At 42.7% G+C, this 25,615-nt stretch overlaps 1 protein-coding gene across 1 annotated transcript in view; it reads right to left on the bottom strand.

The window, feature by feature from the left end:
- LOC144111094 (uncharacterized) overlaps window positions 1–25,615 on the bottom strand; it is a 90,007-nt gene that overhangs the window by 2,648 nt on the left and 61,744 nt on the right. The window contains exons 28-37 of the mRNA XM_077644234.1: window positions 24,804–24,983; window positions 22,461–22,715; window positions 18,507–18,666; window positions 17,176–17,348; window positions 15,257–15,588; window positions 12,312–12,483; window positions 8,916–9,216; window positions 5,687–5,951; window positions 2,899–3,073; window positions 1,306–1,536 (exon numbers count right to left, since the gene is read on the bottom strand). Of these exons, the coding sequence (XP_077500360.1) occupies window positions 1,306–1,536; window positions 2,899–3,073; window positions 5,687–5,951; window positions 8,916–9,216; window positions 12,312–12,483; window positions 15,257–15,588; window positions 17,176–17,348; window positions 18,507–18,666; window positions 22,461–22,715; window positions 24,804–24,983 (2,244 nt within the window). The remainder of the gene's footprint in view (window positions 1–1,305; window positions 1,537–2,898; window positions 3,074–5,686; window positions 5,952–8,915; window positions 9,217–12,311; window positions 12,484–15,256; window positions 15,589–17,175; window positions 17,349–18,506; window positions 18,667–22,460; window positions 22,716–24,803; window positions 24,984–25,615) is intronic.

The following is a 25,615-nucleotide window of genomic DNA, read 5'->3' on the forward strand; positions in this document are numbered from 1 at the left end:
AACGTGCAGCAAATGACGCATGCTCAACACCGAGCTCTAGCCATATTGGATTGCTGCACTGCATGCAGGCCTTCTGTACCTGCATCCGCAAAGACACTTTCCCGCAATCTTGCATAAGGCGCGGGAAAGCTATCCTACGGAGGTGAGTTCTAAATGCGGGGAAGCTCTCTTGCAGGCTAGGTGGCTACGTTTTTGTGGGAGTAAACATTCTTTCTTTCAGATTTTTGTTCTTTTCTCGATAGTGTGAGTACCGCTGCATGGAGTCACCATGGGTCACGGTCACTTCAAAAGTTCGACAGATGGCAGATGGCAGCACAGGTACTAAATAACCATTTTGGTACCATTTTTGAAAAAAAAAAAAAAAAGTGTCTGTTAGGGGTTTAATCTTCTTGAAATGCTAACAGTCAGTTGCAATATTTAAGACGTCAACATTTCTTAAGGCTGTCATGTTCACTGATTGACTGCCTGCAGATGAAGAAAACCTGCCTAGTACAGCACTGGTGCCAGCCACGTATAATGCACTCATAGTAATTCAAACCTGCCTAATTTTAATATGCACTTTACTCAACTTACTCTTAGGTCTTGTCAATGTCAAATGTATTAAAAAGGCTCTTGAAATTTTGAACTCCACACAGTTCAAACAAATTTTTAATCATCTCTGAGCCAAAGTTACTGAGAGCCAACAGCACTGCCTTGTGTGCTGGGACTGGAAAGTAAAAGGATAGCTGTGAAATGTGGTAGATTGGGAAAAAGAAGACGGAAAGAAATAGAAAAAAGAGAAACCATCATGAGCATTATGTGGGTTTCAACACAGGCATGCCCCATCAGACTGTATTGGCTTGCAATGTGGCCACTGTATTTTTAGTCTTCAAACTAACGTTGGACTTTGTTTTGCATGTTCCATAAAACATGTTTTCTGCCCATATATCAATCTGTCTGTTCCTCCCCACACGCCCATTCTTTCTGGTGGCTGTTGGGCAGAATCCGCGACCAACTCAATTGAGCAGGCACGAGCTTCACAAATTGTCTGCATTGCCACTTTGCAACTTCGCAAGACATCTTTGAGTGCACCACTTACTGAACCTCGCTGTGTCTCTGCAATTCGACAAAAAGAGAAGGAAAGCTATTCTTGTCCAGTTCCGGTTCTCTCATTACCTGTGTCCTTTTCCGTTCATAACAACTACGTGGAATAGGCCAAACCACAATAGGAAGGAAATGGAGCCAACTGGATTCGTTGCAGTGATGTTTTGGCCCGTTCTAATTCGTGTTTTTTAACTGGGACATGTGCGTGGTACTCGTGCATACCTGGAAAGCAGAACCCTTAGTGGCTGCAGCCAGTTTGGCGAGAATGCCAGCACGCGATGGGTAGTCGAGGTACTCCTCGCTGGTTGTGCTCTCAGGGAAGACGAGACCGTCAGCGCGCAGTCCGAACACGCGGCCCCGCTGGTCCACGGTCGGGTAATGAGAGAAGGCATACAGGGTGACCCCCGAGGCCAACATCTTCTCATGCAGTGCGTCCAGCTCGCTTCGGGAAGCCTGCATTGTGAGCCCGGAAATCAAGTGTGCATCATCTATGTTCACATAGCTAAAGCACAGAAAAAAATTCAGACCCACAGTGCAAAATAAGTTAGTGCAGATCACAATATCCTCTTCCAGCTCAGGCACACTCAGCATGCAACATTCTTTCAAATTCACAAAATAAACTTTGTAATAGAAGAACAGAAACTGCAAATGGATTTATATGTAATGCATGGAATGCTTTTGAGCCCCACTGCCAAAGTATTTTTGTGGACTTTGCATCAAAACTCCATGATAAAAGTAGACATAAGTGGGAACATATTACATTTGTCCAAATGTAACAGCAGTTTATTTACCAATAACATAAGTGAAAAAGCATCCCTGTCATTAGAATTAAATCAATAGCATTGAATAACTGAACCAATTTTTCCCGTTGGCTACCCACAAGGAGGACCCTCGCGTTACAGTTTAGTCCGGCTAGATTTGAGTAAACTCTACCTTAAACCTCTTTCAAAACCTGTTGATCCCAACCAATTAGATAGCCTTAGGCTAGCCTCCATGCAGCTCTTCTATAGGCAGGAAGGCAACGCATGCCTACTGTTTTGTAAACAAATTAAAGTTTGCTAAATCAACTTTTCTGAAATCTTCACACCACCTGCAAAACGTGTGCAGTACACAGCACAGCAGCTAACACGTTAATCCAAGAACACAAAGAAGTACAGGGTTAAAGTAACCACTGACAAGCAGCACAGGCAGCAGTTATGTGTGGAAGTTATAAATTTCTATGTTAAGTAGATAAAAAAAATCTATCAACCACGGCATTCTGATTTATGCCATGGTGCACGGATGACATAGGAAGCAAGCATTTTGTCCTTACCTGAAATTTTTCTTACAGAAATAACTTTGGAGTGACTGAGCTCACCACTCATTAAAAAAAAAAAAGATAGAAGATAACTGTTCACATAAACTGGTTGATGCTCCTGCAGAGCTAAGTTACTTGGTTTCAAGCAGGTAATGCGGCTTGCCCTGAAATACGTTTTCAGGCACACAAATTAGCAAAAACGAACTACATCCTCTTGGTTCGTTACAGCATCCATGCTCATGAGAGGGCATTGATCAGCCTTCCTGCTTTCATTAAGTAGCCAAGCATTTTGTTCCCATTGTTGTACTATAAAGCTGAATCGTGCCTGCCTTATAGTAGCAGGCACTATAAGGCACCAGGAACAAACTTTTTTTTTCTTGCAGTGCATGCCATGGAAGTAATATTCCTCATTATGTCAACAGCAGAGCGGAGGCATGGATGCATAAGTTTTTTTCCCATAACTACTAATGATGTTTTAACACGCTACAGAAACCCCAAGAATGGAAGCAGACACTCACATTGAAATCGTTAGCGGCGATGGCGAGGATAACCCTTGCCGCTTCAGCGTCGAAAGGCACAGTGTCCAGGGTGTAGTCAAGAGTGAGCGCGAGGTCGGGAGACGCGGCCTTGCTGCTCTGGCCAATGCTCCTCAGGAGCTTGCCAGCGGCATCAATGTGGGACACAAAGACATCCCTAAAAGAACAGATTAGGCGGTAGAGAATGTGTGAGAACCATGGAAGAATTTCAGATAGTCGTTAAACAGTAGATTAAGCAAGTGCACTGTATGTTTGTAGCCGTGCCGAAAGGTTCAATAGTCAGTGCTATGCTGCACAATAGTCAGTGCCATGACCTGTCAACAGTACAGCGAAATGCATCACTGCCTAATCTTCCTTTTGAAACCAGAGATTCAGTTGTGCTGAGCACCATTCTAAAGCCCCACAATGCAAAAACAGGCCCTTTTTATATTCCTCTTTGACAGAACTAAGTTACCTGTTTACATTTGGGGGAAGTACAGTCGTGCTTTGACTTTTGCGATCAAGTATTGCAAGGAAAAGGCTTCCTTGCCACTTACGTAGACAAACCATTACCCTGTCCAGAGAGTGTTGTGTTGAAACATTTTTTCATTAATTTTTCAAAAACTGTGCTACAATGCGTTTTGCAAAATTTCAGTTATTATACAATGCATTTTACAAAATTTTAGTTGTTATGCAAAGTCAGCTCTACATTTTTTCAGTCATTTGTCTAAAGCAAACAGCTTATTAGCAAAGCACCATCACCTCCCATAGGAGCAACCTACCAAGCAGTGTAGGTGACAAATGCGAGAGTCTGACACCGCAGTTTACAGTTGTGGCTGCTAGGAGCGCCACACATCGGAGAAGCTCCTGGGAGGCGGGAGCTGTGGTGGCTTGAAAATTCTAGCCGTTTACAAATTTCGCTGTGCACATGAACATGCTTTGAAAACAAGTAGGTTCGAAGGGTTATCATGCCTAGGTACTGTAAACAACATACTTTTCACGAACACTAAATTTTATGAAGCAAACATGGCAGGTCCCCCATATTCTGCGAGCTTCCTGGTGCTATGGGGCTTGCAGATGGCTCGTGATGCATGGTGTTACGCTGTCGTGGGACTCACCTTAGCAGAAACTCAGCGATCGACAAAAAGAACACACTGATGGCTCGTGTTTCTCGAAGAGAAAATTTTTGAAGTAGTTTGAATGCATACAAAATTCTGCAACCAGAGCCCGAACAGTTTATAAACGTATATTTTCTTCATAACCTCCTCTTGCTGAGATAACAGAAATAAAAAATTACTCACAGCACAGCAAACTTTTGTAACCATTCCTCTATTTAATGCTCCTGGCCCTGAATGTTTAATAAATAAAAGCTCAGACGGCGTCTACATTCGCCGCTTGGTTCTAGACATTTCGTCGAAAGGACAGGAGCACGACACGAGAATGCAGAAAACAGAAAAGCAAGGGACAGAACCTTGGGCGGGCGACAACTTAGGAAGACTACCCTTTAAATGCTTGCCTGAGAGCACCCAGCCGTGCGAAGCCAAGAGAGCCGTTCTAGAAAAAGGCAGTGCATTTTCTTTGGGAAGGTAGGCTTGAAAATTAAGCAGTTTACAGTTAATGCTAGTGAAGTAAGTGTTGCAACTAGTGAACATTCACTTGGGTCCTCTTCATGCTTATTTCCTTTACATGCAATTGTAAGTACGAAAGATACAATTTAGAAGAGTTTTCTGGCGTGTGTGACAGTAGTTGATGCTGCTAGTCGATGCGAGAGATTGACTGCCCGTTGCATTGTGTACTGAAAACTGAATTTAATTTAGAAAATTCAATGAAAGTGAACAAGAGTCCAAGGCCAGACATATCAAATGCACTGCTGTGGTGTCTTGCTTGAAACGTGCTGCTACGTGGATGAATATAAAGTATACTGTAAAGAAATTAGCACAAAAACAGAGACAAAGGACAAGGAAGGGGACACATGACAATTATATATATGACGCCTTTCTCAATATAAAGTATATGAGACTGTTGTAGATCAGAGTGAAATTTTACATTGAAAAAAAAAAAAGAAATGATGAAGATGAAAGAACATTGCAATGTGGAATATTCACAGGAAAAAACACGTCCTGTAAGCACCTGTTGTGGAGCTGTGACGGTGACCGCCTGGGGGAGATGTTAGTGTGCAAAGTGCATCACAACATTTACTATCAACTGTTTTTTTTAAATTTTATTTAGAGTTATTACTCTAAATTTCATGATCGTTCTCACTGCCACCTTCACAGTTGCTCTAAATTTCCAGGAATACCTTGCGCAAAACTGTTCCCTAGACGGCGCACTTACATTGCTAATGAAATTTACTGTCAAAAGAAGCGCATTGTCCCATTTGAACAAGTACTTCAAACTGATGCCAAAGCCCGGTTTAAAGAAATGTCACAAAAAGTTCATCTGTTATAAAATGAGCAATAACATTCTGTAAGCTATTATTCTCACATACCTAGTATTAAGATACAGAAAAACTGGGCCTGCATCGCAGCTAGATTTTTTCACATCATACGTGTGAGACAAATCTAGCAAACATTTTATGATTTGTTTTCAGTGTTTTTTTAACAGGCATATTCCAGTAACACGCATCCCACATTTGATGGGAAAGCGATGCGCATTTTGTTGCAGAGCCCAAACCATGAAATGTTCTGGAATCAGTATGTTCAGTGTGATGCATTATACTCAGTTATACTATAACATCGCACTATGCTACAGTTTTGTTCCACACCTACATAGTGAGCGTTCCCATACTCACTTGGTCGAGGTGTGCAGGTGTGGGTTCTTGTAACGGGGGTCACTGCCACCACCGTTCAGCACGAAGGCGTACTTCGTGTCGTGGCCCCGTGTCTTAAACACTGTGTCTACAGCATCCACCAGCCTCTGAGTGCCAGCCAGAATGGAGGTCGCAACCGAAGGGTCAAACGAGCTTTCGGCCAGCAGCACGACAACCTCCAGGAGGGGTGATGACTTGACCCGGAAGCTCTTCTGGCCTCGCGTTTCCGGTGAGTTCACACAATGGTCTGCAATTTGGGATACATTGACGAGTGAGGTCAATAGTGAACAAGGCTGACAGTCATTGAAACCCAGGAAAGCACAGGGAAATATTTTAAATCATTCTTATTTACTGGTGGTGGTAATCAAACTGTGAATTTAGTAGTAGTGTAATAATTCCTTAGGTGGAAGATATAATTCAACAGAAAGCAGAATAAGCACAATCACATCCCACCAGTAGGATCTGAACCCACGACCTCCACATGTCATGCACAATACTCTACCAACTGAGCTCACATCACAACTTAGTGAATACCACATGGTGTGAAGTGCATTTTGCACAGCAGCAACCACTCCTTGCAAACGTGACAGCTTCTATGCAGTGAAAAAGTCAACAGGCAAGCGAAAATCAAGTGACGTGTTAAAAAAACTGAGCATTTCTGTCGGCATGACTAGAAACCCTACTGACAACCTAAAGGCACTGCTGGTATATCTATTGTCGTGACTGTGATTTACCTGTAGTAAACAGCAAATAATTTTTATGTGCTCCTGCACGTATAATGAACACACTGCCAAATATTCAGAGTTCTTTGGAAGAAATGCGCATTCATCATGCAAGTGAATACAGTATAACTCTTGAAATACTGAAGTCCACAAAGAGGCATGTTTCCATTTATTTTTCTATAAGAACACGGTTTCATCTTGCCTTGCGATATAGCCAAGAAAAGTGCCAAAGAAGCCTAAGGGGTTCTTATAATCTCGTTAACACAAGGAAAGCAATAGCTGTGAACTATTCAGTGAAATTTACCCATCTTGTTGCTACTCAGTGTCACTTTTCTAGAGATGCAAATATATGCAAGGTCTGGTATTATTAGCCCCTTCAGGTGCTACTTACACAATTGTGCCCATATACAGTGAATTCACACCTTTTTTTAACAGCATGCAACAGCTAGCAGCGACTTATCTTGGATGAATATAGCGTTCCTCATACTGCAACTGGGGTGCTTTCTATTACAGCTAGCAAATGTAGCGAGCATTCTTGAAACAGAAGGCCTCGTAGCATGTCCTTCAACAAAGTCCTGTGGACAGATCTTATCACACACACACACACACAGATCTGTCCTGTGGACAGATCTGTCTGTCTCTCTCTCTCTCTCTGCGTGCGTGTGTGCGCGCGCGTGTGTGTGTAATAATATGTATCATTATATACTATCCTGGTTTATTTAGTGCGTACGTGCATTTTATATAAAAAAAAATGTCATGCCACAATCCCTCGAGTGCTTATTTGACAGATCTGGGTGTTCCAATGTTACAAATTTGAAACCACAGTTGGTTTTTTCATAATCTTGCGCATGCCTGCCGAAAATTAGCAGTTGTCATTTTGCATTGAAAAACTAATTGGCTTTCTTGAGGGCCACGTAGCATATTAAGGTGAAGGAAATATTGTTCTGAACATATATATATATATATATATTTATAAAGATGACTGGTAACTGAAAAGGTCAAAAGGGCAGGTGTACACCAAGGTACTGAAATCTCTCTTCAATATTAGTGCATCCACAAAGAGTTGTGATGAAATCATAAGTGGGTGCTGCTTTGCTTGAGGTCAGCAGCGCAAGAGCCAAGGATGAGGACGTGAGAAGTACACAAAACGAGTGCTGGCTCTCAACAGCACTCATACCTAAGTGGAAAACAACCCTCTTATACAATTCATGAAAAAGCATGAATGTTAAAATGCCCTGACCAAAGGAGGTTCTGTATTTTTGTCCGTAGCAAGGAAGGAGTGCTTACACACTGGTCACGTAGCTTATAAAAAAAGAAGTGTCGATTTGCACAGTTAGGCCAAATGCGAATTAGGTATGCTAGCAGTTCAGCTTTCCCTTCGGTTCTGGTGTCCAGATATAGCGTTCACGGATGGCAGCTGTTCAGATAGCAATTATGGGTCAATGTCCTATATGCGGAATTGGTAATGCTCTGACTGCCAGAATAGGCGAACCACCCAAAACTGAGAATTTCCGCTCTTTTAATACAGTTTTCAATCAATCAGTCTCCATTCACTGATTCCTGGGAGTCTTCCTACCAGTCCTGGCTCAGTGGTGCAGTGGTCAAGTGATGCACTACTGCTCTTCTATGTTCTATAGCAGGTGCTGACATCAATGGGACTTGGGTTGCTTGGGCTGGGTTGCAACCCAGACTGCCCTTCCCGAGCAGAGTCTCACGATTAAATGAGCTGCCGCCTGATACGGTGGGCACATATATATGCGAAATTGGGGAACGCTTCATTGAGGTAGACATTTATTGCAAGTCGATGTTTCGGACAGAGCCTGTCCTTTCTCTCCATATATATATACACCTCGGCAGGTTGCCCACCACCCAGTAGGCAGGTGAGCTGCCTTCTACAAAACCATCTTTAGACAAACACAAAACAACTAAATGCGTGGAATGGCCACTATAAGTGCTAGCACACTTGCCACAGGCGTCTTAACGCTCATGCTTGGCACAAATTGTGTTGCATGTCCACGACCCTTCATGCAGAACACATTACAATCCGGTGCACCTTTCAAATAGGCACTGTTAAAAGTCGTCACTCATTGAGCGTACTTCTCTTGCCCTTGTCCTCAGTTCCAGCACTGCTAGCCGTTAGGTGCAAAACTATTAATAATAATGATAATAATAATAATGTTTTTTTTTTGGTGAAAGCAAATGGCACAGTATCTGTCTCATATATCAGCGGACACCTGAACCGCGCTGTAAGGGAAGGGATAAAGGAGAGGGTAAAAGAAGAAAGGAAGAAAGAGGTGCCGTAGCGGAGGGCTCCGGAATAATTTCGACCACCTGGCGATCTTTAACGTGCACTGACGTCTCACAGCACATGGGTGCCTTAGCGTTTTGCCTCAATAAAAACGCAGCCGCCGCGGTCGGGTTCGAACCTGGGTACTCCGGATCAGTAGCCAAAACCATTAAGCCCAAGGTGCCGTTTTGGCGCTGCTCACCGCAGTGCAAGTTCTCCACCCAGTAGCCGTGGTGGTTGCAGAATGCCGCCATGGCGTTGATGCTGGTGCAGGCACTCGCCCGTTGGCTCATGTCCCAGGAGCAGGCCTCCTGGAAAAGGTCCTCCATCTTGGTCTCCATCAAACAGTGCTTGAGTGTCTGCGGAACCCGCTGGTGGCAGTCCTCGGGACTCTTCTGGGTGCTCTTGACGGGATTGAGCAGTGCCCGGCACTCGGTGTACCCACTGACCTCATAGCCGGCAGCAAGTTGAGCGGCGTCCTTGGCAATCTCTCCATTGGGGAGCTGTGCACAGAACATAGCGCGTTTCGGAATAATTATTATTACTGTAAAATTTGATTCACCTGATAAGGTTGCAACACATATTTCAGTAAATTAAAATTTATTCTTGGTTTAAACAGCGCAAAAGACGCGGACGTAGAAAGGACACACAAGACACAAACAGTGATGACTCTCAACTATGTTTATTCATGAAATTCACGTCTACCCTTCTAAAATTTATTGCAGACTGACACCTGTATCTTTCAAATTTCCCAACAAATTTCAGCACAAATAAAGCAGGCAAACAGAAAGGAAAGGAGGGAGATGAATGTGGTATGGGTGCCAGGCCTTTTTCCCCTTACTGTTTTCTCATGGCCCCATTTCTTTGCACTGAAATTCTTTCGATCACAGTGATGTGCCGACTAGCCTCTGAAAGGGTAATTTCTCATTATGAAAACCGCATGAAGCCATGCAACTACTGTGCAAAAGAAGATAATCAACTTAGTACTGAACTTCAACATTAATTTTATTTAGCAAGCAAAGTGTACACAAAAATCTGTATATGTATAATGTATAACATAAAGAATGCACACATCCACACATGCACATGTACATACTTACTACAGTAATAGATGATAAAAACTTACAGGAGGGTTACCACTGTGTAACGCAAGATTCCGCAACAGCTGTTGAGGTATTACTCTCCCTTCTCCTTCCACAGTAACCACCTTCCGGCTATGTACTACGCTCTCCCCTTCCTCCTCCTTCCACAGCCAACACCTTCCGTGTGGTTTCCCTGGCAACCACCTGCCGGTTACTCATTCCTTCACTCTCATTATGCCCTTCTCCTTCCATGGTAACCACCCTCCCGGTACAATGACGACAACAACCACTACCACCACCACCTCCACTACTACAACTGCTGCTACTGCTACCACACAAAACGCAGGAACGGGTGCTTAACAGCTGTTGATGTAAAATAATAAGAAACTAGATAATTATGATAAGCAATTCTTCTCACTACAGTGACGCAGCGACTTCAGTTTTAGCATAGATACCAACACATCCTTCCCTTCTGGCATTCATGCCTTTAAAACAACATAATAAATTCGGCCTACATCGGTATGGTACTGTGTTCTAATCATGGAGAGACCACTCCCAATAAAAACAGAGCTTTTATAAGCTAGAAACAGCCAAGGAACAAAATACAGGTGGCGCCGGCACCAACTGATTTTGCAAGTAAAATGTGTGCGCCGACACCGACTTTTGATCATGGATCCATCAGGCTACACCACACTGCCATTCATTTCAAAACAGTGGCAACCCGTACGTTTCAGTAAAGATGTCATGAGTACGAATGGAGGAAAGATTTTTAAATATAATTTTTCCCGTAATAAATGTGTCTTTTGCTGCTGGACAAACATCAACATGGCCAGAAGGAGCCCGAGAAACAAACAGTAAATTGGATGAAGTCGTCCTCAGTGTCCCGTTAAATTACTTTTGGGAGTTGTCTGGCAGATTTATATTCGATTCTTATAACCATTTAGTGTTTGATACCTATAGGCAGCAGAACAATGCTTTCTTAGACGTTAATCTTGGCTCATCTGGCTCTCACTGCCGTGAAAAGTCATCTCTAATACCACTGGCACTAATGAGCTTGGCTTGGGCATTCGGTGCCTAATCTAAAGGAAAAGCAACTGTGGTCGTATAAGGCCATAATAAATAACGCTCCTTGTAATTCTATGCATAAAATGAGTAGCTTCACCACCCACATCGAGAAGCACATCCAATGCCGAAATATGAGGAGAGTATAATGTTAAATGTTTTTTTCTTTTTAAGAAATCCCTCATACAGCGTCAGTTATTTGGGAATCAGAGGCAGGATAACATGAAGAACTTGGTTAAAAATGTACTACAAGTGAAGGACAATAGGACTACTGCAATTATTAATTCACTTTGATAAGCAAGCCCCTTTTTTCAGACAGCTGAAAGAAGAGCGCACTAGTATATCTTTAATCAGACTATGAATGCTTTTTAATTCCTGTATCACTCATACCATGGAGTCCACGGCTCGAGTGCAAGCTTAACTGTGTTAGCGCTACCTCCAATGCCTACTTCCATGTTGGAGTGGTGCCATTAATTATAACTAGTAGTGGGATGTCATCTGTTTTAGCTTCAGTGGATAGTGCGGGCTCTAGAGGCAAAGCATTGAACATGCTCTGTAGCAATGAAGGTCATTCTTCCTCTGCTGCGTTATCACTGTACTCTTTTTCTTAGGCATGGTGTGCTGGGAAATGCATCGCTGGTGTACTGAATCCTCATTTAGCTGTCAATCTATAGGTCTATTGTTACCTGATGCGTGGGTAAACACATGGCGACACAGTGCTCGATGTTTGAAATAGGACCACACAGAGCGGCTGATCAAAGTGTGTACAGAGTAGTCTCTGTACATCTCCAACCTTTTCTCTTTAGCTGCCTTCAATCAACCCTCTCAAGAAAGATGAAGAAAATTATAGAGAACCAATGCGACTGATATGGCAGAGAATGCATTAACATTAGCATTATGCCTGCATGGAGCAGCAGCTGATAGGTTCAGATCGCGCATAATCCAGTCCATCAATATCTGTGTGACACCCCATACCCCCTCTCCACTCTCCCCCATCCACCACCTATTGCCTTTTACCCTCTTTCGTCTTCCCTTCTTACCCCTTACCTGAACATAGAGAGGGTATTTCCCCCTTTCCCCTTTGCCACCTGTCAACAAAGGCTTCAGATGGACAATTTTTCCAACATGAGGGTTCTAATGCTGATGCATTAAATGCAGGAATAAGTGGATAACAATTTGCAAACATGAATTGTAAGCTGTTTTACAGAACCAAAATGTGCCTTTCCATTTTAGATTCTGTCACTGTTCCTTGCTGTTAGTAACCCTTTGTTTTCATCTAGGTATTTTCATTTCACCATGACCGGACAGTACCCTTGTTCTTAATTATATACCCCGAAGAAAGAATGCACACCCTTCACTAAGCAGCACAAAGGCTAGTAAACCATATAGTCTTGCCCCGTTTCAGTATATGCATTACAAGCTGCAAGTGAATCACTCAGAAGCCAGGCACTTACCTCGTATTCATTTTCAGCATTGTCATCAGCGTTGCCAAGTATGCCCAACAGGTTGCCATGGTGGGACCGGTCCAACACAAACGTACAGAAGAACTTGACAGTGTCGCAATAAACAGTCAGGCCATGTCCACGGACCCTCACAAGGTGGCCCTCACGATAGATATCCACTTGCCTGCACAGAAGTGCCAGAAATGACAAAGCAAGCTACTTGTTGCACTGAGCTAAGCAAACTAAACACTTTTGGATGCTTTGTGGGTCATAGCAAACTGTATCACCATCTTTCCCACCGTGATGAATTCTTTCAGTCACCACCGGTCGCATTTCCATATTGTGACCACCCATACAAAGTGGTGATGATGATTATGGATTTTTATGGCGCAAGGGCAGCTATGGCCAAAAAGCGCCATGCCACAAGGTATTTTTTCTTTTTCTCAAGGTGGGGTCAGAGACCCATTTCCCAAGCATTTCACCCTAAATAAGCCGAGCACCAGACCAGGGGAAAGCTTGTACCCATTGTATCACTGGTGGGTACCCGGCGGCACTGGGGATCGAACCCCGCACCTCCCGCATACGAGGCGGATGCTCAACCACTTGGCCACCGCTGCGGTCTCCCATACAAAGTAAAACGCATAAACTGCCAGCCAACCCATTATACATGTTCTTTCATATTGCACAAAATAACGAAATATTGAACCACCTTATCATCAGACGCCATCACAGAATGTGACCCAACTAATTTTCATGAACTTAGTCACTCCGTCCAATCTTATTTACTGCCAGTTGTACTTTTTACATGTTTTGACTTTTATTTATTTATTTACTTTTATTGTGCTGACGTATATTATCTGTTCCAATGTTTCCTTGTAACGTTTACCGTTTCAGTTTTGTTATTGTGTTGCATTAACTATTTTTCCCCAATTATTATTTCTGTGCTTCGTTTTTGTAACCGTGATTTGATATTTCAACCAATGCCTGTGTACACACCCCTTTCCCTCTTGAACAACCTTTGTCGGTAAAGTTTCGAGATTGATTCATTTTCTTCTCTAGAAATGATCCCCCAAAACAAATGTTGGTGCATATGCGTAGCGCCATCTTTTCGCGCTAACCTGAGCTATTTTTGTTAATTGCTGTGGCAGCCGCTAGATGGCACTTTATGTAGAAATATACATTGTCACTAGTCGTCTGCGCATTCTACTGTGAGTGAATGGGGAGAGATGGATGTCCACCTCGAACAGCGAGTAAACATAAAATTCTGTGCGAAGCTTGGCAAGACAGTCACACAGACGTATGAGCTCCTTCGTGACGCTTACGGCAACGAGACATTATCGCGGGCGCGAGTTTTCGATTGGCACAAGAAGTTCGTTTTGGGGAGAACGTCGGTGGAAGACGACACAAGGCAGGGGCGCCCTTCAACCTTACGGAATAAAAACAACGTGGCTCAGATCAGGGAAACCGTGCAGCAAGACCGCACCATTACAGTCCGAATGCTATCAGATGCTCTCGACATTAGTAAGACAACATGCCACCAAATTTTCCGTGAGAACTTAGGTAAACGAAAGCTGAATGCCAGACTTGTGCCACACTCCCTCACACAGGACCAGAAGGACACTTGGGGACCAGTGAGCGCTGATTTGCTCTCTGAGGCAGAGAAGGATGCTGCAATTGTCGACAGCATCATTGGTGAAGACGAAACGTGGTGTTTTCAATACAATCCTCAATCAAAGTGGGAGAGCGCCGAATGGCAGTCCACAAGCTCTCCGGCGTCGAGAGAGGTGCGGCGACAAAAGACCAAAACAAAAGAGATGCTGATAGTTTTTTTCGACGCCAGAGGTGTCTTACACCACGAGTTCGTAGCATAAGGGCAGTCGGTGAATCAGGAGTTTTATATCAGCGTGCTCCAAGATATGCATGATACACTGTGACGCCGTCACCCTGACTTATGGGCATCTGGACAATCCAGCCTTCTCCACGATAATGCAAGTCCGCACACTGCTCTCAGCATGACAAAATTTCTCGCCAAGCACAGCATTACTGTACTTCCCCATCTGCCATACTCGCCTGACCTCTCCCCATGCGATTTTTTCCTGTTTCCTCGTGTGAAGAGAGCCCTAAAAGGTTGGTGGATGGGGAGCGTGGAGGCCATTCAAAACGCCATGACAAAGGAGCTGACAGCCCTGCCAAAAAAGCATTTTCCAATTGTTTCCAAGACTTCAAGAAGCATTGGAAGCTGTGTATAGACTGCAAGGGAGACTATTTCGAAGGGGTGCTGCACAAATGATTTCAATGTTAAATGCATTTTTTTTTAATGAACTCAGTCTCGGAACTTTACGGACAAAGGTTGTAGTACCCTCATAATGAGGGGCTTTGAGGGAATTTTTAATAAATAAATAATAAACAATATATATATATATATAGAAGGCAACGAAAAACTAGGCTCATGCAATGCCATTCTGATCACTGAAATCGGACTGCGACGGACAAGCAGCACAGAACAACCAAGCCCAGGATTTGACATTCGGTTTCACACGTATACATATCCCGAGTTACAAATTACAATTTAATGGCACGCAATCATGAAACGACAAAAAAAAATGACAGCCCTCCTGAAATTAGGCTGCGGTTTAACTTCAGTAGCATGAGTTATTCTTTGCATCTTATGGCTACGCAAATGAAGCAAGAGCTAAAGTTAGAAACGTATGTTTTGTCACCTTTTGACTGGATCCTAAAGAGGTCAAAAATTGTACTTCCTTGAATAAAAGTAAAACTGCAGCACATTGTATTATCAGATTTTCAAACTGCCATGTGCCTCTAATTGTCAGTAAGAAACAACAAAGTCTGCTTCAATTCCGATAAATGTCACCCCACAACCTGTGAAACCCTGGACCCAGGCTCTTTGAGCTCAAAAAAGAAATAAACAGAAGCAAGCGCTTGCATTCTTAGCTCACCCTGATGCTAGCACAAGAGGAAGGTGGACAACTGCGTCGCTCCCATTCACAAGCACTCGGCCTTCCTGGCCCGAAATCGTGATGGAGATCTCCGGGAAGTCAATAAGCAGGTCTTCGGCGCTAGAAGTCAGTGTGAACTGCCGGCCGCCGATGTCGTGCACCAGCAGGTACGTGCAGTATGACGCTGGGTAGCTGGGGAACTCTAGGAAGGCGCCGTCGAAGGTCACCACATGCCCAGTGCCGAATATGGCTGCCATTTTCTGGCCTCTCTCAAGTCGAGGCAGTGCCCAGGATTTCGCTAGCTGGGTCTGTAGCAGTGCTCCAACTTGCTCCTTAAAAACAAGAAACAAGAAAAAGAAACTGACAGTCACTTTGAAAATCTGTGTAATTATGTGCAGCCGACAGCAAAGTATGCAGGACGTAGGTGTCCAGAAAAGGAATTTTACTAAGTCACTCTTATGCATGCCGATCACCTGAAATGCCTACAAGGACTGCATGTAGGCAGCATTAGGGCAGGATTAGCACACTTTATGGTGCGTTTGCTGTCAGTCTGCCTCTCTTTCTTTTGTGCAGGGAATCATTTGGTATGTGTAATCAACTAGCCCATCAGTTTGTCCTGAGAAAATTGTGGTTAAATTTTTTCATGAGTAAACTTTTGCTGTCGAGTGTACAGCCCAAGATATAGTCTGTTTTAAAGAGCCTACGCTGACAATATTTAATATACAGGTTGTGGGCGAGGAAAGAAAGGAAACACAGTATTGTAGGCACTTATATAGAGACGTAATCACTAATCTCACAAAGCTTGAGGAAGCCGCAGAGCATCTTACTAAACTGTGAGTTTTGGTAAATTGAGAAAGAATATTGGCTCTGTGGCTCCTTGTGCAGAATGGTAATCAGTGTGCTCAGTTAGGAAGCAAAACATAACAATAAGTTGCATCAAAGTACAGCTCGATTGTGTGAAAATTAAAATAGGCACGAATATGAAACAAAGGTAGGTTACTCTGTGAACGAGACAGCTGGCAAGCAGTTTTCGATAACAAGAAAAAGTGCTTGCACTTTGTTTCTGCACTTTAGGGCGTTAAACAAACACTGAAAATATTTCAATTAAATTGTACTCAGTTTTTAATTTCCCTTTTGAACAAAGAGAATATGAAGCAAGAAATTCAAAGACGCCACTGCATGCACAACTCTCTTCAAGCTTTCCACAGGTAGCATTACAAAAATTAGAATCAGAAATAACCATGCATTAGTTCAAAAACTGCCTGTACCAATTGACTAGCCAGCAATCTTTTGATAAGTGGAATGTGCCTAGACAGATAACACATCTATTTTATTCACTGCTTTGAAGAGTAAAAAAAAAACATGTTACACTACTCACACTTTAAGCTAAATGTTTGCTGGCCAGAGACTGTCAGCAGTTGGATTAAAGCACTCTCTTTTTTCTTGGTACTGCTATCCAATGAGAGACTATGCAAGCTAGTCATATCAGTAAACAAGCACAAAAAATTGCAGACAGACTGGGCAGAAAAGAGACAAGGACATTGAACATTTACAGCGAGAGCTGTTCAGGGCATGTTTAATGGTTCTGTGGCATCACTGGCATAACACGGACCAACATTGAACAAATGGGGAGTGGCACCATCTGTGTGCATCGGTGCAAGCGGATGTCTGCGCCGTTCACCCCAGCGTTACTCCAAGTTGCAACGAACGACACATTTACCATAGTTAACAGCTGTCGCTGAATCTTGCAGTACAGGACATAGTAACCATACCGAAAATTTTTTTCATGCTAGTTCACTTGTTTGATACACCAGCCAACCTGCCAGCCAATCCTTCAGATGCTTAATTGTTAAGCTAGACTAACCTATATGAACAGATCAACTCATTTCATGCAAGATACTGATGAAAGGAGCACTTACTTTTACATCACTATATGATGGCAGCTGTGGAATGTCTGCAGAGAACTCAAAAATAGCAGGTAGTTTGGTCGGTCGCGTGAAGTAAATTTTGGCCATCTTTGCTGACAGCTCAGGTACGTGACGCAGAGTGTAGTTGAGAACCCAGTCGAGGTTGAAATAGTAGAAGGCCCAGCCTGGAAAGGTGAGACAAAATAACAACGTGCATTTTCGAGCACAGTAATTCTCTACCAACTCAAATGTCACTGATGATAACCACTCACAATAAAAGCCAAGCACTAGTCATAGAAAAAGATTGCAGAACTGTATGAAAGAAGCAAGTGCATGGTTATGTTAATCAGAAAGTACACGAAAAATAACGTTCCATAATTATGCAGCAGTCAATTTTGCGTCCTCCTGCACTACTACTGTAAATTCGGCATGCAGCCTCGCATTTTATTACTGCATATTTCAAAATTTTTTAGTCCTATATTATCATTATTTTTCAAGAATTTATTTTTTACAAACTGCACAAGTAAGCTCCTTTTCTGCTTCTACTTACATTGTATATTAAAATATGCAAGTCAAGAAAACATTCATAAAGCTATCTGCAGCCTTATTTAAAGTGTATTAATGGCTAAATGCAAGCGAGTGCAAAGAGTGTAACAGGATTCTTTAATACACACTGCAACCTCTCAACTAAGGTCTGTTTACCTTAACATTTAATTTCATTGCTTTTGCTATGTTCAGCTGAATTTTCAGTGAATTATACTAATTCTAAGCTACGAACAGGTTTTAGAAATTTCTCCGCACAATGCCAGACTTCAAAGGCCACATGCACTTCAAAAAGGGGTGCACAAAAGTTGTACGCTCTTTACAAGGTCGAAAATGTGATTTGTGCTTCCTGTGAAATAGCAGCAAGCGATAGCAATTGTTAATAAATTGCTCAAGTTTCAATGACTCACGCTACATCAAACTAGTTGTCATCATCAGCAGCCTGACTATGCCCCTGGTCAAAGGTCTCTCCCATATCTCTCTAATGAACCCTGTCCTTTGCCAGCTACGGCAACCGTATCTTCGCAAACTTCTTGATCTCACCCGCCCACCTAACCATCTGTCGCCCCCTGCTACGCTTGGCTTCTCTTGGAATCCACTCCGTTACCCTTAAGGACCAGTGGTTATCTTGCCTTCGCATTACATGCCCTGCCCAAGCCCATTTCTTCCTCTTGATTTCGACTAGGACGTCATTACCCGCGTTTTGTTCCCTCGCCCACTCTGCCAGCTTCTGGTCTCTTACGGTCGGGCAAAAAAAAGACAAAACAGCAAATGAGTGAAAGTAAAGGAATCACACAGACCAGGAATTGTGCGCTTAAAAGATGCATGTGCCAAATCCAAAGCCGTAGTTGCTCTTTCAGCCAGTGCAGAGCCAGTGTAAAGAACAGGGTCATACAAGGAATGAAACGTTTGCAGCACTTCCTTTGAGGTTGCCAATGCTTCTGTAAGCATGTTGTACGCCTGGAAATGAAGTGTAAATACGAACAGAAATGAGGGGAAAAAAAAAAGTGCTGCTACTTAAAGGGTTTGTGAATTGATATAGCTGACACATTATTTCATATTTACAAACACTAAATAGCACATGCATACGACACTAGATAATGTGCGTGCATAAGAAAAACACTACAACTGTCATTTCATGAACAGAGAGAGAATAAAAATTTGCTAGCATGCAAAAGTATCAAATGGGCACCACATATAAAAAAATTTAATCCTTTCTCATGCTGCTGATACCTGGTGACAGAAAGAACTGCACTGGCTTTGTGTAAATGTGTTACTGCCTCCTTAGCACAGTCGTTTCAAGATGTGTCCAGCTAGAATACTGCAGGAATACACTGTTGCAAAGTGTGACTGTGCTTGCCTTATCTTCGGGTGCAAAGGTGCCATGGAACACAAAATCTTAATACAACTAAATTTTTTTGTAAGAGGCACAGAAAACAGGTACACATCACATAGCAGCCCACGTATAATGTACAATGAAAAATTAACTCCACCCCCCCCACCCCTTATGCTTCAAGTGTGCAAATCTAGAAGTTTCAAATATTTACAGAATATTTCCTGTTACTGATATGTATTTACTTTAAAAAAAATTTGATACACACTATTTTCAAATGCTTACTTTGACTGAATAGCTTGGTGTAGTATGACGAGGTTCCTTGACCTTTGTTTGCGTCGCCAATGGGGTAATTGCAATGCTGTGAAAATTTTGCCAGTTCCACTTCCAAGAATGAATAATAGTAATTTTTATCTCACTGAATTGAATGCTCTATTTGCATTTAGTACTAATGCACAGTTCCTTTGCTGTTTTGTGGTCATCACAATAACAAAAACTATGTCAACTTTTTACTTGTTTATTACAGGCTGCCCAGAAGTGTGCACTGTACATTTTATTTCACCTGTTTGTGGTACCACAGGCACATGAAAGATGCCAGCCTCCTCAGTGATAAGTTCGTAGCAATTTTTAAAAAAGAAAACATTTGGTGCTTCACTGGATGTCCAAAGATATCTGTTCTTCCATATGTTAATGTTCAACAGCAAAATGTCACTGCCTCACTGCCAGGCACAGCCCTACTTTGGTTTCTTACGCTGACAGTTGTAACTGCTGAGGGAACACAGCAGATCACATGTGTGTTCACATGACTCATATCCAGGACTTAACACTTCTACCCTTTTTTTTACTTTGGAAAGCAACATGCAAAATGCACCCTTCTGCCGTGCGATGTCAGACCACATTAAGGAACCATGGGTGGTCAAAACTAATACAGAGCCCTCAAGTACGGCACCTCTTTCTCCTCTCCTTCTTTCCCCCTCTCCCTTATTCCTTTCATCTCTGGCACAGTTGAGGTGTCCGCCAAAACAGCCACAGCTATTGTGCCTTTCCTTTCCTCCTTTCATCTTCTCTTATAATGATGATAACTATTACTGGCACAAGAAGCGAAGACACTTCACAAGATATATGGCAGATTACAACAAGAAACAATTTTTTGAAATCCCCATTCTCAACTTTTTAACTAGGGGGCGGAGGTGGTGAGAAGCAAATGCTTATAACCTACGGATGGTTGCATTTCTAAATAAAAGCATCCGACTTGAGTGGTGCCTAAAACATCACTCTGTCACTTGATGTAAGCCAGACTCGATCATAAAGAAAGCGTGTAGTTGACGCATGGTGTGCTGGCAAATTGGCAGGGCCGCTTCTGTTCTGTGTTACTGCTGAGAGGCCGCTACAGCTGTAATTTCGCAAGGAGATGAATATCTGATAAATAAGTTTTCACTTCACAACATGCATTAAACTGGGGCATAAACATTATTAAAGAGACATTGAGGTCAAATTGCCTGCACTGACAGATTACTGTGTTCTAATGACAAAGAAGCTACTTGCACTGAAAATGGAGACGTGACAGAATATAAAGGTACACAAAATGAAATATAGGTGTCACCACCATCAGTTATTCTCCCAAGCGTGCTGCAGTGATGTAAAGGCTATTTTCTACCGCAGATACCGCAGATGGAATAAATTTTTTCCTAAGAACAACAAGAATAAAAATTGAATACAGTGGTGCTCAGTGTGCCTTTTTAACTTACAGCATTTCACCACAAGCAGTCCCTATATCGTGGAGGTACAGCATAATTGCAGATTTATTAAGAAAAACGTGATTTCTGTGAAATTAAAATGAGCAAATTGCAATAAATTCTGAGGGACTCTCTACGGTTGGGCAAGCAAATTGCTTGAGGAGCATGTGGTAGCGATCCACGTCACGTCTCTTACGCCGGCGCTGACAAGTTACCCTGAGCCCGTCAAAACATCGTGCGGAGTCATTATGCGCGCGTGGGGGCACAGATGCACGTACATTCTTTAACGCTTGGCCTTCCCGCGCCAGTTAAGTATTTACACGCCCCGTGTGTGCTGTGTCCTGTCACGGGAGAGAAACAAAGCAAAAACGCTTGCGGCTTACTGTATACAGCAGCTGGTGTAAAGGTGCCCAGCTGTAAAGTGTCTGAAGGTAGCATATGCGGAGCATTCTGTCCCTGCCATGTGCGGGCAAGGCACATTACGTGTATTTCCAAACATTTTCTATTTGTAAATAGCGTATATTGCCGCCCTCCTCTTATCCTTTTTCCCTACTGCTCCCCTCTTTCTTTCTCCTCACTCTCTTCTCCTTTTACTCACGCCAGCCGCAGCTCAGGTACTTCAGGTATCACTAGGTAGGTGCCGCAGCTAGCAACATCTTTTTACTTCCGTTTTCATTTTGTCAAATAAACCACTGATAAAAATAACAATAAATTCTGAACTTCCAAGGATGGTAAAACTTTGCATACATGCTCAGGCACATGCAATAAATCCAATAGCATATAATTAAAAACAATTTTGCCAATTGCCTGCACAGTAGTATTCGGCTGAAGTTTTAGCCTTTTTAACGTGATAGTGCTAAGGTTCCCATTTTGAAGAAAATCCGGCGGCGGTGGCAGCGTGGACGAAAAAGCAGGTGGCCTCCCTGCCACCTGGTCCCGTGACCTTCTTCCGTCATCACAACTTGCGGCAATTTAATTAATGACTGGTAGCAAAAGGTTGCTTAGGAACAGCAATCTGAGTCTCTGGGGCATCGCTTAACTGCTGCATCACTGCTCCAGGAATGGTATGAGCACTCCCAGCGATCTATGATAGTATAGCAGAAAATGACCAATTTCGCGTCCATGGGCATTAACCCATTAATGCTATCACGTCATACCCTTAAGGCGGAGCTTAAGTGTCACCTTTTCAAGAAAGATTCAGCTTTTGTGTGGAGTAATCTTTCAGCAGGCCTCTTGCATCTCTCGCTGCACAGATTCTACTTCAACAAATATCTCGGAAAGTTAGGTTTTTGCGACTCTGTGAGGAAAAGATCCACTGTTGCAACCGCAAGCAAAAAGTATTAACATTTTCACTGTCTGTATTGCATCTAGTATGCCGGGCATCACAGGGTTATCTAGCTGAATAATTTTATTCGACTTCTACATCACTCATATTCAGATGCACATACAATTTGAACTTCCAGCAGTTGGCCAAGTCAGCGCCGTCTTCAAAACATATGTCTGCTGTAATAAAAATCTTGAACCTGGAATGCCATGCACCGCAATATAACTATAAGGCCCCTTGTCCATTTTTCCTGCCTCTTGAAATCTGCCTGGTGCAGCTGCGCATTGGGCCTGAGGTTTGTGACCCTGTGATCTCGACACATTTGCCAAGTTGCCACTGCAAGTTAGTTGACAAGACACACCTTTTGTCTCTGCAAGTCGACCACTTCTCCATACGAAACTCCCATGAGTGGCTGAAGCATCAGGTTGACGGGGTGTCCTGGGTTGTACAACGTGGCAACGGCAGCCTGTGCATACTCAGTCATGGACACGCCCACCATTTCAAGGAGATTTTGAATGATGGCTGCATTTGCAAAACCTCGAACCGCTATTTCTGAATTGCGAGGCACAACTGAAGCTCGCAGAACGTTCAGCTCTCGAGCGTATGGGTCCAGGTCCTGTGGCAAAGAGTAGGAACAGTGTTGTAAGGTACGCAGTCCATGATTTCAGTGCACAGCGAGGATAAATGCCCTTGACAAAATGATATATTGTGAATTAGGCTAAGACTAGAAGCCCTCAATCCTTTTAGCAGTGGGGAACACCAACACATTCCAAAACTGTGCTGGGAACCCTGTGTTTTTTTTGGTTCCCAACCCCTCCTAACTGGCTTAGACCATTGTGTTTAAAGGCATCTCCCGAGTGGATTAGTTGAAATGGGGGAGTAATTATTATTAACATAGTAATTACTTATTGTGTGGTTTCAAAGAAAAGCTGTGCAGCTTTCCTTTATGGCCTTACGACAGCACTCAGGTGGATGTGAATGGTAATATGGTAATTATTCCTTTGCTAGTTAGGCATGAAGGAGGTGGTATGCAAAAGCAAGCAAAACACTGAGAGCTGCAAGGCAAAAACAAAGACATGATGATACGGTACAAACCAACTCAATTGCTATCATTCCTTATACAGTACGTGAAATACTGCTTGAACAAAACTGAATTGAACAAACATTTCAGATAAATAGATTTTTGCCAAATTGCTTCACTCCCTGAAACACCATTGCATCAAATGCAAATGAGTGTCATTTGAACGAATTTCAGCACATTGCAATTTTGTCTAGTGAACATTTTGACAAGCACTGATTCTGGGTCGGAATGCATCGTTTTGGCAGACGTGCTGTGATTTTCACAATGCAAACATTGGAGAATGCAGTTATTTGTGTGCTTCAGCTATCAACATTACGAAGCAACAGTGGATGCACAGTATCCACAGATTCCACTGTGGGTAGCAAATGTGGGTAGCAGCCCCATGCCTTTCAAAGAACCCGCAAAATGAGTCTCCAATGTTGAGAAGTGTGCAAAAGTTGTTCAAGAGATAACCTCAAAGTCTCAGGAAGAAATGAAAGGAAGGAAAGTCTTAGAAGATGATAAAAAAATTTCAGCAATGGATCCAACAACATGTCCGGAGAAGTTGAAAGCCTTTCCCTTGCAGCAGCCACATAAGAGCACAGACAAACTCGCTTAGTTTATGATACTGGTTATACTGAATGTAAGTTCAACAGAAAGCACTGCATCTTATTATAAATGCTGTGCAAATGATACATGCTCAGCATTTTCAATACCTTGAAAGAAATGCCTTTAATAATAATTTGAATGTTCTATATTTACTTGGGTCTACCCAAATAAGTTGCACCGTGCTCAGATCTTTGAGCAAACTTTCACTTAAGTGAACATTTCCTCAGGGTTCCCTGGAGTTCGATCAAGCGGTATTTCATTGCAAACAGCGTTTCTACAATGTTTCTGTGTGCTTTTTTGTATCAATATTCTGTCTCTGATTGCACTTCCTCATTTTTAGACAAGGATTTCCTTCCTTATTGTCCAGTGCTTTTTGCCAGACATCGCAACCAGACAGCAATCTTGAAGAGTATGCTTCATTCCCATAAATGCCGATCAATGCCTTTGCAGATGCCTTAAATTCACCCAAAACTGCAAAACGTGAAAAATGGATACCCAGAAATATAACTGAAAAACAAATGCAGAACACTATAAAGGAGCACACAATCAAAATTTGGGTGAGAAGTTTCTCAAACATTACTGCTCTGTCGTATTGTCCTCAGTTAGGCATGCTTCTTGCACAAGAGCAGAGCTGCTCAAACTGTCATCATTAAATGAGTTATTATTGGACTCTTCTTTTAAACATTGCTTAGTCAAGAAAATATAAAACTATTGAAAATTCTCATTGTTATTCTTGTAGCGGGCAAACACTGTTGGTTGATGTCATGGTATGCTGAAGTCGGAGCAGAACTGTATAAGCACTGCTGCCGTGGACTGTCTTGTTGCATGACGAGAGGCCCTGGTCAGGAGTCTATAACACCCTCCACCTGTTTGTCCTCACTTTGTAACTCGTAAACCAAAATAAATGAACACAAAGACCAAGTGAACATGATTAAAAGTGCACCTAATGTGAGCACAATCACTAAGAACAGGATACATACTGATACTAAGAGAACAATAAAAAAAACTGCTGGTGGCTCGTCAGCACTCACTCACCTGCTGCTTGCTAATGACCTTGGCATCATAAACAGATGCTGTGCCACTGCGCACGGATTTCTTGGAAAGGCTGATAAGCTTGGCGCTCGTAGAAGCTTTGTCGGGCACCCACTTGGTGTCGAAAATCCAGTTGTCATTTTCTTCATTATAAACCATTTCCAGCGGAACCCAGTCCGAGTTCTGAATGGTGCGAGAACGAAGGCAAAGGTTGTACCAGTAGAATGAGTGGCTTATCATCTTGTTAGCGGCAATAAGATCCCTGTAGGCGTAACTCTTTTTCTAAAATAAAACTCTGCCATGGGATAAAAAATTTTGGCTCTGTTTTTAACACTGTGAATCATGGGGCACTGTTTTTGTTAGAGGAGGAAGTGGGTTCAGACACACAATTAAAGCATTGGCCTGAGTGTCCTCACAAGCGGGCTCTTTGTATAAAGCTTCATAATTTCAATTTAATGCACTACTGCGCTACAACCAAATTACAACTTGAGCCAGTCAGTGTCTTTACAACCCATGCAACCTATCTTTAAGGCTAGATCACTACCTCTAGTTCCAACTGCTATAGCGTGTAATGAACAGTTATTATTTAAACATCTTCTTTGTGTTAACATCACCACTAAACAAAATTTTTTTGCAGGTGGATGTCATGAGCAGGAATAATGATGATTCGCTTCACGAAGCACCATGAATCAAATGTGTTGCTTTTCGGTGCCACAGCCATCTTATTCCCGCAAACTTCGTAAACTCAAACACCCACCCGACTCTCAACTTTCTCTTGAAATCCACTCCGTTACTTTAAAATACAGTCGGTTATT

The sequence above is a fragment of the Amblyomma americanum genome, chromosome 11 (assembly GCF_052857255.1).
Source record: "Amblyomma americanum isolate KBUSLIRL-KWMA chromosome 11, ASM5285725v1, whole genome shotgun sequence".
In the NCBI taxonomy this organism is placed as follows: domain Eukaryota; kingdom Metazoa; phylum Arthropoda; class Arachnida; order Ixodida; family Ixodidae; genus Amblyomma; species Amblyomma americanum.